General features: G+C 38.4%; 2 protein-coding genes across 3 annotated transcripts in view; one reads left to right on the forward strand and one right to left on the reverse strand.

The window, feature by feature from the left end:
- The first annotated feature begins 460 nt into the window (after window positions 1-460).
- Window positions 461-15709, forward strand: GPRC5B (G protein-coupled receptor class C group 5 member B). 2 transcript variants are annotated; one of them, XM_027810126.2, is made up of 4 exons: window positions 461-1019; window positions 4916-5929; window positions 10566-10678; window positions 12103-15709. In XM_027810126.2, the coding sequence occupies exons 1-4, from the start codon at window positions 995-997 to the stop codon at window positions 12145-12147; spliced, it is 1197 nt and encodes a 398-aa protein (XP_027665927.1). In that variant the 5' UTR covers window positions 461-994; the 3' UTR covers window positions 12148-15709. The 2 variants fall into 2 exon arrangements, with proteins under 2 accessions (XP_027665927.1, XP_005442542.1); XM_005442485.4 differs by lacking the exon at window positions 461-1019 and adding an exon at window positions 3169-3449.
- IQCK (IQ motif containing K) overlaps window positions 5949-17674 on the reverse strand; it is a 50492-nt gene continuing 38766 nt past the window's right edge. The window contains exon 9 of the mRNA XM_055707029.1: window positions 5949-7120. Coding sequence (XP_055563004.1) covers window positions 7095-7120 — 26 coding nt within the window. The 3' untranslated portion in view covers window positions 5949-7094. The remainder of the gene's footprint in view (window positions 7121-17674) is intronic.

A 17674-nucleotide genomic window follows, 5' to 3' on the forward strand; every position in this document is an offset into this window, starting at 1 on the left:
GATCATTTCATATTCCGTTCAGCATTGCAACATATTTCTAAATGAAAGCAGCACTTTTTCTACATGACCTCTTTGGAGTGGGGTTTTGCCTTCTGTAACCGTGAGGCTGTACCTAGCAGGATGCGTGTTATTCTAATGAAGGGGTTGTCTAAATCATTGCTGTGTTTTTGCATACAAAGCACAATTGCACTATTAATTATTATTCTGAAAATACATCTCTTGAGTCATCTGGTCTCGGCTTGGCTGTGGCAGCTCTGTTACCAGTCCTGAAGCTCATTCTTCAGATCTGATCAAAAGGAGCTGGCAGAGATCCCGTGTTGTGATTAATTCCTCACTCACTAGCGTCTCTCCACAACACTTCGTGGTGGGGGCGGTTTTCTTTGGGAAATGGTACAGTGAACCAGTCTTCCGCCTGTGTGTGGCAGAGCAGGTTACTATTTGGGCTACTCTTGCTTTTATTTACTAGATTGTTTTTCTTCTCTGTGATTGGATGCATCTTCCTGTATCCATTGATTAACATTAGGACTCTAAAAAGGGGGACAGATAATACATCTAACCAGGAATAGCCTAACCTTAAATCTTCGCATGGTTACAGATTTATTCTGTCTAGACGTTCCTTAGCAGCATGGACCAGTATCTATTTGACCAGCTAAGAGATATTTGCAATCCCTGGTCAGAAGACTTTAGCTATGAAAAGCCTCATTGATTTTTAACTGTGACAACTTTTTGATGACAACTGTGAGATTTTCTGTTTCTGCTTAGTTGCTTGTAATTGTACTTCATACCCGCTGGGGCAGCTGTGTGTCTGCAATTTCTGTAGAGATTCTACACCAGATAATTTTGGGTACGTCACTCTGTTGAAAACAGTCGAGTTACTACTGTTGTCATTGAGAGCAGATTTTGGACCAGAAAGTGAGGACTGGATTTGGAAGCTGTCCTGCTAGTTGTTTGCTGCTTTTGCCTGAAATGTGTAAGGCTTATTGATTCATTTTACATGCTCGGGATTGCTCTGAGTTCAGGTATGTTGGCTTAACAGTTTTAATGAAATATAATTTTGGAGGGGGATCTGGGGAAAAAAGAAACAAACCACCTCAAGCTGATTTCTTTCGGTATGAACAGTTCCATTTCGGCTAGGCGGGGGATGTACTGGTGCCACTTGCTGTACCTGTGGTGGAATGTTTCTGTGACACTTCTGTATTACAATTGCTGTAGCTCTCCGGTAACAGAAGAGAAGTGCCAGTCAAACAGTGCTATTGTTACGCTGCGAGATTGCATAACTTTGCTAAGAGCTAGTCTAGACATAGAGAGGTAAAAATACTATTCCTCTGTAGTTGCTGATTAACTATGAGTGATAATGTGCATACAGAAGATTTTACTACAAAGTCTTGAGAGAGACAAGACTCTGCCATTCTGCCCACAGCACAGGCTTGAGGAAACACTATCTTAATAAAAAAAACATATTGATATACTTCTCTTTTCCAAAACAGCTTTCCAGTTTTCCCTTATATTTATTGAATCTATAGTTTCAGCTGAAGTTGCGGTATTCCCTTGCCGAACTGGTACATGCCATGTTTTCCCTTGTCTATGCAACTGTCTCGAGTTCTGTGCTGAGTTCCAGTGTTGGAAAGAGGATTTTGGCAGGTATCGTCACAGTGACTTGTGTTAACGTTGCCAGTTTTTACCCAGTAAGGCAGAAATACATACTAAACAGGTTGCAAACGTACAGCCATGTATTGATAGCAGTTGCAAACGTACAGCCATGTATTGATAGCAGTGGTGAGGAAAAGATTCCCCATTTGGGGATTTTGAGCCCTGCTTGCAAGCTTTGGTGTGGACAGATCTAGTGTTCAGTGAGACTTACTGACATTTGGTAGGAATACAATGTCACACCAAGAATACCTGTCAGCAGTCCTGGGGACTTCTTGGTCAGTACTATAGCTGCCTGGGAGCTTTCTGAGAGAGCCCCTGTTGATCTCCATCAGCTCTCCCAAAAGTAATTTCACAAATGGAAGTAACTTGGGAAAACTCCTTTTGACTTGAACATTTCTGCATTTCTGAATACATATTTTGTCTAAATTCTCAATATATTTTGTCACAGCTTAATTCCTCCTTTTCAAAAGACACTACTTCTTCATGGAGGGTGAAAAAGTCAAATTTATTAACCCTCCCTTACTTCCCCCCCCCCCCCCCCCCCCCCCCCCCCCCCCCGTCACAAACACCTCCAAATAGGAAGAGGAAACAAATGATGGGCTGACAATATGACTGCTTACCCATGCAGCACAATCTCCATGGAAACAGACTGTCCTAGAATAGCTCAATCACATGAGGGTTACATGACATGAATAAAGTAACCAGAAAACTGGAAAATATCTTAGAACTGGGGATACTTGCACTTAATTTATTACCCCCTAGGTCTTTGGAGAATAGCAAATAAAGTTAGTATTGAAACTGATTTAGTACATGCACATTATAATTTGTAAGTGATAGGATAGTGCAAAATTAACATGATCCTCACTTAAGGGCTGTTTGTTTCTAGTTTGGGTGGCATTTAGAATGAATTTTGAGTAATTTTCCATATGATGTCCTGCTTCTTGAAATTGGAACCAGTGGTTTGCCGCATTGCCTTAGTAGATCCCAGTGGATTGCCTCCCTTTGTGTCAGCAGGCACTGACCATTTCACACTTCTTAGGATATTCTGGATATTCTGTAGAGTAAATGCACTAGTTGAAGTAGGAACTGCCTATGCATAGAAGGAATTGCAAAATCACTTTCAGAATGTTTCCTTCTAGTTAATTATGTACTCACAGAGCAAGGAGACTTATTGAGTGAAACCATATTCAATACAAAAATGAATATATTTCACTGATGATTAGTTTTATGTCTGTAAAGTCAGTGTTTTTAACATGAGTGTTGTGACAGTCATTGAGAAACTTGTTATACCAATCAGACATAAACAAGTAAATACTCCCTCAATTCACCATAAAGTAAATTAAAGCTAGGTAGGGGAAAAAAAATCATTAGTCATTAGCTGCAGCTCATTGCATCATTAGAACATTGTAGCCCTTTCAACGGTGCAAGGATACTGTAATTTCTATGGGTAGGGAAAGATCATAGATTACCTTTTTCCTGTTTGTCCAGTCTCAGATCACATTATTTGTCACAGCTTCCACTTCTGAGATGAAGTTTTGTAATAAGCTTTCTTGTCTGTTGCACGAATGAAGACCATAAAGTCATTATGCATTTATATTAGCACATTTACTGTCTTGATGCCTCTAATAGGAAGCAGTATAATTTCCATCATCTGTCTCCCGGCAGAGGCTGAAAATGGGCATTGGTCATTATGCAGTGAAAGGGGAATGAACATGAGTTTGAAGATTGAGATCCTCAGGATTTAACTTTGGTCATTACAGGACTGTAATGCACAGGAAGAAACCCCATCGTTCTCAGCTGTAAGAGACTCTACCATTTCGGACAGTCTATGTAAATAGTTTTTGTATTGGTTAACACTGATCCTGTTGATACAACATTGTACTGTCACTTTATAGCATTTTCAACTCTCACTAAAGTTTTTTATGTTTTCATTAAAAGCATTTCTGATTTATGAAGTATCTTCAGATAGGGCTGTTTGTCTACCTTACGAAAGAGCTCCCAAGCATTTCTCTGCTTCTCGCTTTCTGTCTTCAACGTGGCATGTGAGCTACATGAGGAACATTATTGCCTGTTTATATGGTGCTTTTCTTCCATCTGGACATACCATACAAATGGATGTTTTACTCCACATTTTCACCTAGGCACTTTGCTCACATCAATGAACATAATCCTGCTGGAACCGGCAGCACTAACTATGCAAGTGAAGGTTAATAGCGTCAGGTTTCATATCTGGTACATGTAGTGTTCGCTTCAGGCTGCCTTTCCAGGGCGGCTATCGCTGGGGCAGATTGTTAAAGATGTAACCTTTAAATGAACAATCTCCTTTGCCCAGCTTTGCTTAATAAAAGCAAATGCCACAACATATATCTTTTTAAAGCACCTAACCCATGTTCTTCCTAAAACTAAGTGGGGTTTGTCCAGGCTTTTGGTCCTCATGGTTGGGTGGGACATGTTGTGTTCCTAGAGTGTTTACCATTGTTCGCTCTCTGGAACAGGGAAAGTGATGCTCTTGTTTTTTGTTGTTTGTTTCCTTTGAATAGCTTTATATTTGCTAAGAAGCACAATGAGTCATTCATTTTTGATTAGCTGATTGATGACACTGCATGTATGCACTATTGTCACAGAATATGGGATTTCTCTAGCCAACCGTTCCCATTTGCAAATGCAATCGAATACCTGGGCTTTGGAAGAGGATAAAAGGAGTGAATATTATAACTGCCTATTGACTGAGCATGAAAAGAAGTTCTTCTGTTTAAAAAAAAAGCATAATGTTTATTTTCTTGGGACTGCTGTATCCTTAAAAAAAAAAAAAGTGGTTTTGACTCTGCCTTTGTCCCAGTAATAGGAGCAAGGCTGTGAAACAGTCTAATTTTGATACAACTTACACTTGCATCAGGCCCAGTGCAATTTACACATACATTAAGCACCTGAATTTGAGCAATAAAGTACTGTAGATAATGTATTATTTTGCAACAGCATACATAATTTCTTCTGGTTGTGTTTTAGCATATTTGCAGGCGCAGTGTTTGGAAATATTTTCAGTCTGTGCAAACACAGAAATGAGTCAGTTTTCATTCCCAGTTCAGCAGGCAAAAGCAGCTTTCAGGGAGGGCAGCAAAGGGGACTAGGGGTGGGCTAATGCCAGCTGCAAAGCCAGTGCAAAAAAACAGTAAACATGGGCTATTGAAATGAGCTGTGCTTGCAGTTGCTGTGAAGTCCTCCAAAGTGAACTGTCGCTAAACAAACGAATATTTTGTTGTCTCAGACAGAAAAATGAAAACCTATCCAGCCATTGGTTTCTTCCTCCTCTTCGTGATCAGCTATGGCTCTTCTGAAAACTCCAGTACGTCTAGAGGGTGTGGACTGGATCTTCTCCCTCAGTATGTTTACCTGTGTGACTTGGATGCCATTTGGGGCATAGTTGTGGAGGCAGTTGCGGGGGCAGGTGTGCTGACCACATTGCTGCTGATGCTGATTTTGCTGGTGAGGCTGCCCTTCATCAAGGACAAAGAGAAGAAGAGCCCCCTGGGAATACATTTCCTCTTTCTGTTTGGGACTCTCGGACTGTTTGGGCTGACATTTGCTTTCATCATACAAGAAGATGAAATGGTGTGCTCCACCCGAAGATTTCTGTGGGGAGTTATCTTTGCTTTGTGCTTCTCGTGCTTGCTAGCTCAAACCTGGAGACTTCATAGACTAGTTCGACATGGGAAGAGTCCATCTGGCTGGCATCTAGCTGGTGTGGCAATCTGCCTGATGCTCGTTCAGGTCATTATCGCAACCGAGTGGTTAATACTGACAATTGTCAGAGATAACAAGTTGGCCTGCAGCTACGAACCAATGGATTTTGCTATGGCTTTGATTTACGTTATGTTCCTCATGGTATTTACCATGGGATTTTCTCTTTTCACTCTCTGTGGAAAGTTTAAGAAATGGAAGAAAAATGGAGTATGCCTCATTATAACACTTTTTTTTTCCATTCTGATTTGGGTAGCCTGGATGACTATGTACCTCTTTGGTAATGCTGAGCTAAAGAGAAGAGACAAATGGAGTGATCCCACTCTTGCTATTGCACTGGTGTCCAGTGGTTGGGTGTTTGTTATTTTTCACGCCATCCCAGAGGTCCACTGTACCATCCTTCCATCACAGCAGGAAAACACTCCCAATTATTTTGATACTTCACAGCCAAGGATGCGTGAAACTGCTTTTGAGGAAGATATACAGCTTCCTCGGAGCTACATGGAAAATAAAGCCTTTTCAATGGATGAACATAATGCAGGTAAGAATTTACTAAAGAAAACTGTATTTTTCTGTAGTAGCCAAGAAAACCATCTGTATGCATTGTTTTTCAGGTGTTCAAAACAAGGGTCATGACAAATGCCATGTTTTGCAAACTTACATATTGTTCCCTTTTACAGTTTTCATTAAGATATCATCTAGTGGAGGGCGGAGTGAAAAAAATGCAGTACAGAAAATACATGTGTTTGGTTAAAGTGATTCTTCTGCATGTAGTTTGTTCATGGAAAAACTTAACAATTTCAAATGCAAAGCCAACACTGAAAGCCAAAAAGATTCACTGTGGAAAAAGCAGCCTCTATTTTAAAATAGTTTAAATGACATTTTTTGTCGTTATCAGTTAACAACATTTAATATGAAATATTTTCTGAAAACCCAAGAAAAAAATCAAGGAAGTGCTCTATGTTAGAAAATGCTCAGCCTCTTGATCAGCAAAATTATTACTATTAAGTATAGTCCCATTAAAATAAGATTTAGTGCCACTTTGCGACACTGGGGGGGAAGAGTGCAAAGTGGCATGTAGACAAGTTCAAAGGCAGTCTTTGTTCTGAAGGCTTTAACGTCTGAACAGAGTATGCACAGACAGAGGTTTCAAGTTAATGGTTGCCTTCCTTGTCATAGCTGTTTAGTGACACAGAACAGTGTGTGATGACACATCATTAAAATTTGCAATGAAAACATTTTTCAGTGATTACTGAAAGGGCCAGGAACAACTGGTTGCTTAAGAGATCCAAACCATTGCTGAACGTTTAACCCATCTCAGAAAATACACAGGGATGCTTACGTGACCAGCGATGGGAAGCACGAGCCCGATGGTGTTATGTAGCACAGGTGCAGTCTGGTGGTGTCCCACAGTTCAGTAAAGGATTTTGTTCCTAGTCACGCTGCTTTTCATTCACTCTAATTTGAGAAGTGGACTTTGGTATCCCAGCCAGTAGTTGCCACATTGCTTTGGCTGCCCCAAAAGAAGTCTTGGGGCACACTGTCCAGGCACTCCACCTTCCTATTAATCTTTACGTATCTTTGATTTCCTCTGGGGTTGATATTTCCTCTGGATATAGATGAGACATGGAGGGAAACAGCACTCTTGTTCGGCACAGGGTCAGGTCAGGAAGGCATTTTTCCTCTTGAGTGTTTTAGCAGGAGCTTCAAAGGTCTCCTTCTAGTATGGAAGCTTTGAACAGAAAGGAATGAAGTTCCATGAGTATATACCAAGGGCAGTAGTAAAACAAATAAAAAATCACATGGATAAAAGAATGGTTGTTTATTACTAATGTTCCAGAGCACCAAGCAGAGAGAGGCAGCTTTACCGTGGACTGTAAAGCAATTTTTGTTGTTGTTGTTGCTGTTTTTTAACTGTCCTCCATCCCCCATTAAATTAATTTCATACTAAGGTAGCTTCAGTGGCTTTGGTGGAGCTATTTCTGACTAAGGCAGATTTAAGAACAAAATTGGATCTATTCACTTTGTATTATTCCCATTCATGCATACATTTTAAAAAAGAACTGGAAGCTCCCTTTTGATGTAATTGTTCAGTGATTAATTTTTTTAGTGAAATGGATAGATCTGTGATAGCTGTACAATCATTATAGTGTCTATTATAGTGCAATTTATGTTCTTTTTTAATCTCTCTGAATCTTACACAGTACAATACAAAATAGATTTCCTTATCTGATGCTCTTATTAATATTTATCATAATAAATGTATGTCATTCTATTCCTGTGGCATGTGGGAGAAGGATACATACATTTTTAATAAATCAAAACAAATTCCTTATTCCTTTGCAGCAGTTCTTTTAAGTACAGGCTTAGGCCAACAGGGTTTGGAGACAAAACTCACTAGTATGGTAAAGACTTAAAGTAAATACAGGTAATAATACTCAAGTCACATATTATGGCTGCTGAAGTGTTAATTGAAGTCAGATCACTGTACTGATGGTTGTCAGTGGCTAAGCACCTGGAATCTATTAGCAGGTATGTAGAGAATGTTCTTCTATTCATTTAATTAAACTCAATTCAAGAATTCATCATTAAGAGTTTAGAAATTAAAGGAAGGGTACTTTCTTCAGTTATACTTATTTGGATATATATGTACGCATACTGATATGATAGTTAAGAATATAAGATCCACTAGCTGTAAAATTTTGGAAGACTTCATAACCAGGAAACACCTCTTAGTTCCCTAACTGCAGTATTTTAGTAAGTAGTTAGCTTGAAATAGAAAACATGCTTGGATAAACATATTTTCCATAAATTCTTGTTATTTCCATTAATACTTGTATAAAGTAATTTAGTAATTTTGCTCTTCTTTTAATCAGCATTTTAAGGATCTGAACAACCTTTAAACTACAGGTTCAAACAAGCGTATGTTCTCCTAATCTCAGTCTTAGCAAAATGTAGCTCCAAGTTACACATATAGAGAACTGTTCTATTCCAGCAATATCATTAAGCATTAATAAAGGAAAACTATTTTAAAGTAGTTATTTAAACAACATACTAACCAGAGATTTTAATATACATATGATAGATAAGTTGAAATATCTACTGAAAAGTTATTCTCATACCTGTGTCTTGTAAACATGTTAGTAAAATATTTAGAAACCTTGGAAAAAGGCAACTTGAATGAGTTCTCGGTGCTCTCCAGAAGTGAAGTGCACGTTAGTAGGGCAACTTCTGTAAGGCAGAGAGAATTTGCCTCATACATGAAAAATCTGGATGTGAAATGTAGAATGCTACAGCTGTCCAGAAACCCAAGCCTAAGCAGCTCTGGTACTTGCTGAAATTGATTTAATAACTTAGTACTACAAGTCACCCTCAGAGCCAATGCCTAAAAACAAAGTTAACAACATTTAAAATATGTATTAAAGTAGAATTTGACACATTTGCTCAAATCTTCTTGGTGCTTTTTTTTTTTTTACCTATACATACTCTACACAAGTAGATGTATTTAATACTAAGTAAGAAAAAGTACACGGAAAAATGGTAAAACTGGTATGAGAAAAAAAATCCCAAATGAGTATTCTGTCCACAACACATGTTAAAAGAATTTTAGATTTATTGCAACAATAATAGGGCAGGAAAAATCAGCAATATGAAATTAAATCTACTAGCTCTTTAAGATAACTTTGAAATGACCATGAAATTTTGTGTAACTATTTTAATTATAGTATGCATTATAAAGAGATTTTTTTCTTTACGTGTACTAGCAAATACCAGTGCAATCATTTGTGTTTAATATGCAATAAGGAGCCAAACTACAAAGAAAAAAGACTACTGACCCTGAGATAGTTAAATATAAAATAAAAAATACATAGTTCAAATTTAGGCATTTTAATCTTTTGTTCTCCCAGTGTTCTGCAAAAATTGCTGATTTTAAAATACAGAGCAAGTGAGGGTCTTTGTGTATCTGAAGTCAACAACTGGGCATTTGCAGGACTGGGTTTCTGAATTTCTGTGCTAAATCAATACTGTCTTCATCTCTCTGCACAACTCCCAAAGAGAGAAGTATCAGTGGATAGAGGACAGCATATGGCAGTAGGATCCATTTAAATCTTGTTCCACACGGTGCAGCTATATTAAATCCTGGCTTCATTAAAGTCTGTGCTGAAATTCTTGTAAACTTCAGCTCATTCACGATTTCAGCCAGAGAGTGTAGAACTGCAATTTGAATTAAATCGAAGAGAAATTCTTGCCCCAGGTGCCTGAACTGGGCATGTTTCTATTTACCAGCTCACAGATGAGTATTGCCCATTGTAACTACGCACGTCACATGGATAAATGAGCTCTGTTCCCTGGCTGCATCTGAATTCAGTGAAGCCATTATTTACCCCCAAAGTAAAAAGGGAGTTTGTATGTGTCCAGACTGGTTTAGAGAGAAAGAAGCATATCCCTAACTGTGCATATCTCTCAGTCAGAATATACATCTTGAATCCAAACCTGTGCTAAAATTAATGGAGAGGCTGATGTATTTCTGGTATAAGCGTTCAGAAGGACAATCAGTATCTTCTCTCTTGCTTCAGTCCTTTGCCATGTTTAAGCTATTCAAAAGCAGTATTTACTTCATATTTCTAGTTTCTCAGAGTAAATATAATCTGAAACATCTGGAAAATCCTTATATGCTAGTCACGCTGAAGTAATGCTCAGGGGGGGTGTGAGCATGCTTACTGGCTCGAGCAATGTTTTGGATCCCTGTCCTCTGAATTTGATAGAAAGCAAAATGTAATATCATTTTACTTAACCCCACAGTATCCAGAACAATACAGTAAGCACTTTGCAAAATACTTTGTGCAAGATACATCAAAGGTTTGGTGACTGAACACATTTTGCTCGTATTGAAATGAGACTAAGCAAACTTCAAAAATTTGATTCCAGTATTTTTTTTTCCCATTCCACAGCACTGTTAATTTTATGTAAAACTGATTTTTTTGACATCCATCCCCAACTATGTAAGAAAAACTGCTGTACAAAAGCAACGTGAAAACTGGTACGGCAGCATGGAAGTTAAAATCAGTGGCAAAGCTCACAATAACTAAACTGGAAACAAGATACTTTTATGCTTTCAGAGGAGATGCACAGCATTAATTGTGTTCCTAAAAACTCTCTCTCTTTTCTAATCACAGCGCTAAGAACAGCAGGATTTCGAAACGGCAGTTTGGGAAGCCGACCTAGTGCTCCTTTTAGAAGCAATGTTTATCAGCCAACTGAGATGGCAGTTGTGCTAAATGGTGGGACTGTAAGTATCAAAATGTGACAATTTAAGAAATCTTCCATATACACTGATACATACAACCACTACTAAGTGAAAAACCTGCTTTTAGCTTATTCACAGCAGGGGGGAAGCTATAAATGAAAATTTGAGCAGCAAGTATGCATGTAATACTTCACTGTCCTCTAGAAAATACGTAATTATGAAGTATTTTGTGTTTCTTTACTTGGCCATTCACATTTTGCAGTGTAGCTGGAGTGAACCAACTTCTTTGGTGAAACTATGTAGTCAGCGGCCTTTTCAAATTAACTATGAAGTGGCACAATTTCTAACCTGATCTTTATTCAAGACGATGTGAGTCACACAAACGTTTACAGGCCAGTGCGTTACTATAATTAAGAATCATTGTTGCAGACAGTTGTAGTCTCTCACACACCTTCCGTTTTCCTGTGAAATGTATGTGATTCTTTGTAAGTTACAGATGTGTGTGTCTCTGGGAAAGAGATTCATAAAAGAGGAATACAGAATATTTTAATGTTAATAGCGCTGATTTTTCTTTCTTAGACAATAGTTTGGCATGTCATTCTTTGATAGACCTGTTTTTCTGCAGCCTGGTTGTTGTAAGAATGGCTTAGTGATCTGATGCCAAACAGACTTTCTAAATGTTTTTCACGTGATGTGTAATTTACATTTGAAGACATTTCATATAGCAGGCATACTGTTGAAAAAGAGTAATTTTCATACCCATGTTTTTCATGCATACCTACATGCTTCTTAAAAATTTACCCATTAGCCAGTTTATACTCATGTGAGTTGGGTTTTCTTTATTTTGAATCATGAGCTGATTCCATAACTCAACCTCTACATTTAAAACCAAATAATGTGAATTGATTGCAGGTCTTTTGTTTTTGAATAAGTAAAGTTTTGGTTGATTTTAGTGAACAAGAGGGACTAGATAACAAGGATTCTCCTGTGTGGGTAAGACAGAGGGAAACATAACCAACTTGAATAAAATGAAAAGGCTGGTGCTTTGCTGTCAGTAATGAATAGCATCCTTCTGATGTTTAGGTTCATCTGTGCCTGATGCTTGGATTCATCTATGCCCATGTTTTCTGATACCAGAATATGCAGCTCAGGGAAAAGGCAGTTTAAGGATGAAGAAGCTAGAGAATTTGCTTTGGGTTTTTTTTTTGTTTGTTTGTTTTGCTTTGTTTTGAGGTAGATAGAAAGCTGAATGGAGAACATCAGATAGTAAAATCAGATTAATGTGTATATACAGTCATGGTTTTTACAGAGAGGTAAATGTACTGTATGTGTGGAAGATGAGTGTCTTTGTATCACTTTGCTCTGGAACTACTGTCTGGAAAGCTGTCATGTACATGTAGCATGATAACTCTGATTTTTGAACAGACTAGATCTCTCAGTTACGGGTTTATTATCCTTATTTCCAGATACCAACTGCTCCGCCAAGTTACACTGGACGACACCTCTGGTGAAAGGCTGTAGGCTGTAGAGAATAAGAATCCTTGTTGCAGATGTTGTTCCCTGGCAGTGTGTCTTTGAGGGAGGAATCCATAACAGTACCAGAACAAAGCAACAAAACATCCAGGAGCTTTCGAAATCCTACAGAGGATTTTGTCTAAATGTGAACACCATCGAACTGATAATTGCAAAAACAAAGTTGTAAACCTGAAGCTGAATCTGACTTAAAAATAGAAGTAGGCATACCTTAAATTGGAAGAGGGGGATATTGTACTCTGAAATGTAAGATATCCTCTTGTCTGTAACTAGTGTGCGAGGCAAGCCTGTTTTTGTTGGTTGCCAGTTGCTTGCAAAATACCCTCCTCTCACTTAAACCTAATTCACGTTGCCACAAGAGATTGCCACTACAGTGTGAAAACATGCAGAATTTCTTTCCATTTTGCTCCTTTTCCCTTCATTTCAACTGTCATGAGCAGTACGTTGTTTGCTTCATTATCTAACTGTACTGTACAGTCACGTAGCATCATGTGTAGTCAAGCATTGTCACTCCGTGGCAACTAAATTACCATTACACTGTAGGCTGATACTCTTCTCTTTAAAAAGCTGGTGTAGGAAATGCAGTTCTGGAGGGATGAAAGGTCCGTGCAGGTTTCATGCAAGTTATGGAGCTTCTTGAGGCAGAGAGAAAAAGTGTAGGTCTACGGAGAGGCAGCTCTCCTGGGCCACGCGAGATCAATTCCCGTTATTCCAGCCTTGACCCCGGGTGCAAGCAAAAGCCATGCGCTCTCACGTCTCCTACAGCCAAAGCCATGAAGTGATACTCTGGAGGGATATACTTTTGCAAAGATGTAGCAGGGGAGAAAAGGTGACTGGTTTGCCAGAAGGCGTTGGTTGTGATGGTGGATTAAAGGCAACCCACAGCGCTGCCCCAGCCAGCCTGCTCCGTTGGGCTGCTCTTGCCAAGCAGGAGAGCGGTGGCGACCGAGAAGTGCTGACCACCTCGCAGGAGAAACTCAGCAGCAGTAGGGTCAAGACCTCCCTTTCCAATCCCTGTCCGTAGGAGTCGTCCCCTTGACTGCAGTTGTTTGTGCATTTTGATGTGGTTGTGCATTTTAGTGCCTAGCGAGTAGAATCTCCGTGCTGGAGGTGGTTTGTTGTTGTTTCTGTTTGTTTAAGGTGGTTTCTTCCCTACTCCTCCGCTCCCCTCCCCTTTTTTGAGTTGATAGAAGACAGACTTTCTCAAAGCTTTTTATCTTTGTTTTCTCCCAGTTATTTAAAAGGTTCCCATTGCCCATTGTTTGTGCCATGGTTTTTCATTATGTTTAAGCAATCATTCCTTTATTTAACATTTAATACATATCGGCCATTGAAAACATCATTGTATCCTCACTGTTTGGCCAATGTTAACCTTAAGCTTTCCTCGATACTAAAAGCTAATTGTTTTTACTTGAGGGCATAGGAAACATATAACAATTAAACTTTGCATATGCTGTAATAAAAATATATATTTTCAGACTAAAAAAATATAATGTACTAATAAATGAATAGCTTGGTAGCTTCACAGAAAGAAGTTACTTGCTATATACTGCAAAAGAAAGACAAGCTTTTTATTTTTCAAGAGTCTTCCTGATTCTTCATGTACCTCCATTTTTACTGAATTAGGAACCTAGTCCTGCAGACTTGCACTCCCACGAGTAGTCCCATCGACACCAGTAGGTCTACATACAGGTACAGAGGCTGCAAGACCAGTCCCTAAGTGTTGCACAGAGATATATATGTGTATATATATATGGGAAAAATATATATTGCCATTCTTGCCATGATCATCTTATGGGGTTTTATTTCAAAGCCCTTCTCTTCCAGAAGCAATGTTTTTGTCCTGCATGAGAAAAGGAGTATGTTAAGTCCCCCCTGCCCTTCCCTCCTCGAGGCAAAGGAAGCATGTGCTTGTTTTAGAGATTGCTTATTTTATTTTGTAACTAACTAGATGGCCTTAGTAACCAAGTAGGGTAGGGGTGGATATTGCATGCTATCCAGCAACTTAGAAATACAGTTTGCTTGTTTTAAGCAAAGCTTTGATCAATTAAGATAGTATTTAAGATGATAGTTACCCAGAAGATGCATCATTTGGAACAATAAAAAACCTATTACCATCACTTGCCTGCAGAATTTTGCTTTTAAAAAACAAATTTTTAAAAAAACTAATGAAACTCTATTGTAAAAACATATAAGATGACCATGGCATAAATGGTAGGACAGCTTTCTTTTAAAAAGTTTATCATGCTACAACCAAGATTTATGAATTATAATACACATTCTACAGACCTTGGACAAAATCTGTATAAGATATAGTTATCCTAAGAAACGGTTTTTTTCTTTTTCTAGATGTGACTGAATTGATAGAGTTCCCAATCCTGCTTCTGATGAAGTTTTTTGGAATTTGAGGCCTTATACAAAGATATGGCCAGATCCTACAAACTGCTACTCACATGACTAGTCTCACTGGGTTAGTCATGTGGACTATTTATAAAATTAAAGATTAGCAGGATTGGGTTTAATTTGTGGTGGTGAAGGTGTGGCAATAGATTAGGAGGGTCTTTATTTTACAACTTTATACAATTAGTAATAAGCAACTTTTTCTTTTAAAGTCACTAGTCTGTGATGTTACATGCCCCAAATAAAACTGTAATTGAAGAAAGGCACCTTTATGTTAACTTATATTTTTGTTACAGTATTTACTTTTGCCTTTTATGAAAGTTATCTAGAATGTAGAGCATCTGTGAACAACGTAAGTAAGCAAGCACAAGCCTTTCGCAGTTCAGTTAATTACAATTAGCTTTTATACTATAAAAGCTACTATGTTGTCCCTTGATGGTTATGTGCTCATGGTGTTTCCATGCATAAAAATAAAATTGTAAAGCACCTGAAAAAAAAATTACCGAAATAAGATTTATAATAACTGTCTCTTAATCGATGGCTGGAAAAAAGTTCAAAGCCATACTTTACAGATCCTGTCCTGCTTTCAGATGAGTTGAGGGCATTTGACACTTGCCAGAAAATATGTAGCATCTTCAGAAGAACACTCTCAATACATACAGTTGTTTCTATAAACAAGGTACATGAAATACTATAGAACTAGATGTTTCTGGTTTTAGTCTAAACACAGGCATCTTGGTTGGCTTTGTTTGAGCTTGATGCCTTGGGTCTAACCAAAGGCCATGCAAAAGGGAACATTGTAGCTTTTATAATAAAACAATTAGACTATTCTGCCAACTTACAGGATTACAAAGCAGGTGCTTTTTATTAATTGATGAGAGCTAAAGCTCATTTTTGATAGATAATATATATTTATTAAATGTATTAATGTGTGTTTTATAACGTACCCTTTTTTCCGCTGATTGTTGCATACTGGTATCTTATTAAGTACATCTTTAAAGGATTTTCAAGACAATCAATGTGTACCATGATGACTGTACATAAGTATACAAAACTACAAAGGTTGTAAAGCATGGGCAAATGTTTTATTTTCAAAATGCTGTTCTTAACGAGAATAAAGGCTTTACTATTTACTTACAATGTTTGTGTTAACTTGCTGTTAAAATCCACTTAAAATTTTTCCTTTACAGTAAACTAATGGCATGCTACAGACACCATTGTCCTGTGGTGACATCGTGGCAATTTTGCAATATAAGCTAAGTTAAACTAAAGGAAACGAGCTCCTAGAGTCATGGGGCACACTCTTTCACCTTTGGCCACATTCCCAAATTCACCCTTAGCTCTGACACCTATCAAAGCCACCATGAACCAGTCAAGGAGCTTAGCCGCCAAACTCCTAACACTACACGTATTTTTTTTTTCCCCCCAGTTGGTTCAGCAGTTTCCTGTACTGGCTCAATTGCTAGTGCTTATGACAAGGGGGGCAGGGGATAGGATCATACAGCTGGGGCTGAAGGATGCAGGTTGAGAGATTTTTCTTCAGCTGGTTTGATTTTCCTGACTGGGTGCAACAACCAGCATCATCAGCCAGGACTGAAAACCACAAGGGGTGGGTAGTGGTGTAACAGTGAAGACAAAGGCGCTATGGAAGTGATGGAAGAAATCCATGTTGAACCACAGCAAGAGCTAGAAGGTATCTGTGTTTTATCAGGCTTTCATTCGAAACAACTAGGCCTTTGTTTGACTTGCATGGAATTGGTAGTAGAACTGCAAATATCTTCTCTAATTATGAAATTATAAAGGCCTAAATAGGACTATGCTTGAGCCAGAGTTAAAAAGATGAGGGCTCCTTAGCAGGGGGGCCAATCTGATTTTTATTCTGCTTGCAATTTAAGTAAGTATGTACACATACAGTGATAGCACTTTGAGCAATCCTGTGTGATCTTAATTTTACACTTTCTCAGCACATGTGCTAAGTGATAACAAAAGGGCCTTTGACTTTTTTTTTCTCCTCTGCAGAAATGCAGCGCAACCCTAACTCTTACTGCCTTTGGTTGGAATTGCAGAGGCACAGCATTTCTGGCTGTTATGAACAGAGCCTGGACTTGTATTGATGCCAAAACGGCACAGAGTAACTGCTCAGAGACAAATTTTGTCTTTAAGCAGCAAAGGTATTTATTTTGTGCAGCGTTGGGGAGCTAGCCGATTCGCACCGGACAAATTAGCTCTGAAGTTTTCTGTGAAAAGTTAGGTATTCTATACAGTTTTTGTGAGAGATTAGACACCATCTTGACACACATAGTCATTTGATTTTAACACCTAATCATTCCATTCACAATAGGTGGGATCTAGGTGGACTAGACCTTTCGATCTTCTTTGTTCAACGATTTCCTGACTTGATGGCCTCCTTATCTCCTTTGGGTGTCCACCTTATCTTTTCTAATTATTCAGAGTACATTCCTTTCTAAATGCAAACAGAGCATCACCCAGAGCACTGTACCAAACTCGTCCTGAGTCATCTTTTTAAGACCTTGTTCTGTTTCAGTATAAATTGTCACAGCTCTGCAGAAGTCAGTGAAGCTACTCCAGTTTATACTAAATGAAGATTTTTGCCTTAGTTTTTATCTTTGCCTACATGTGGGTGTAACCCCATTTATTTCATCCAGAGCTTTGTCCCTGTCAGAAAAGCTTGCAACTCAGGAACACAAGATAAACACAGACTCACTATTTTTGACTAAATGTGCACAATTCCATCTGTTTTAACAGAATTGTGCTTACTTACACTAGGACTGATTTTTGTCTTAGCACGCTGGGTCCTTACATAATCTCCCTTTGATTTACGCCACCTCACATGTAAAACTAATGCTAAGAGTGTTTCATCAGTGCCACAAAATTTAGCCCATGAGCTCTGTGTTTTGTGATACTGGTGAGAAAACTAAAATGGAGATGTTGAATGATTTTGTGTGTGTACTTCTGAGCCTTCTGATTTGCTTCCCACTGCAACCATATAAAAGAAAACATTAAATACTTCCCAAAACATCCACAGAAACAAAAAAGTAAACATCCTTATTTCCACAGCAAATACGCTGTTGTTCAATAAATAAA

Source organism: Falco cherrug, chromosome 4 (assembly GCF_023634085.1).
Source record: "Falco cherrug isolate bFalChe1 chromosome 4, bFalChe1.pri, whole genome shotgun sequence".
Lineage (NCBI taxonomy): Eukaryota > Metazoa > Chordata > Aves > Falconiformes > Falconidae > Falco > Falco cherrug.

Excerpts from the sequence above, each read along its gene's own strand:
- GPRC5B (XM_027810126.2), top strand. The coding sequence starts at position 995 with ATGCTCGGGATTGCTCTGAGTTCAG. Across the intron at positions 5,930-10,565 it reads AATGGATGAACATAATGCAG|CGCTAAGAACAGCAGGATTT; the intron begins GTAAGAATTTAC and ends TTCTAATCACAG. Across the intron at positions 10,679-12,102 it reads TTGTGCTAAATGGTGGGACT|ATACCAACTGCTCCGCCAAG; the intron begins GTAAGTATCAAA and ends CCTTATTTCCAG.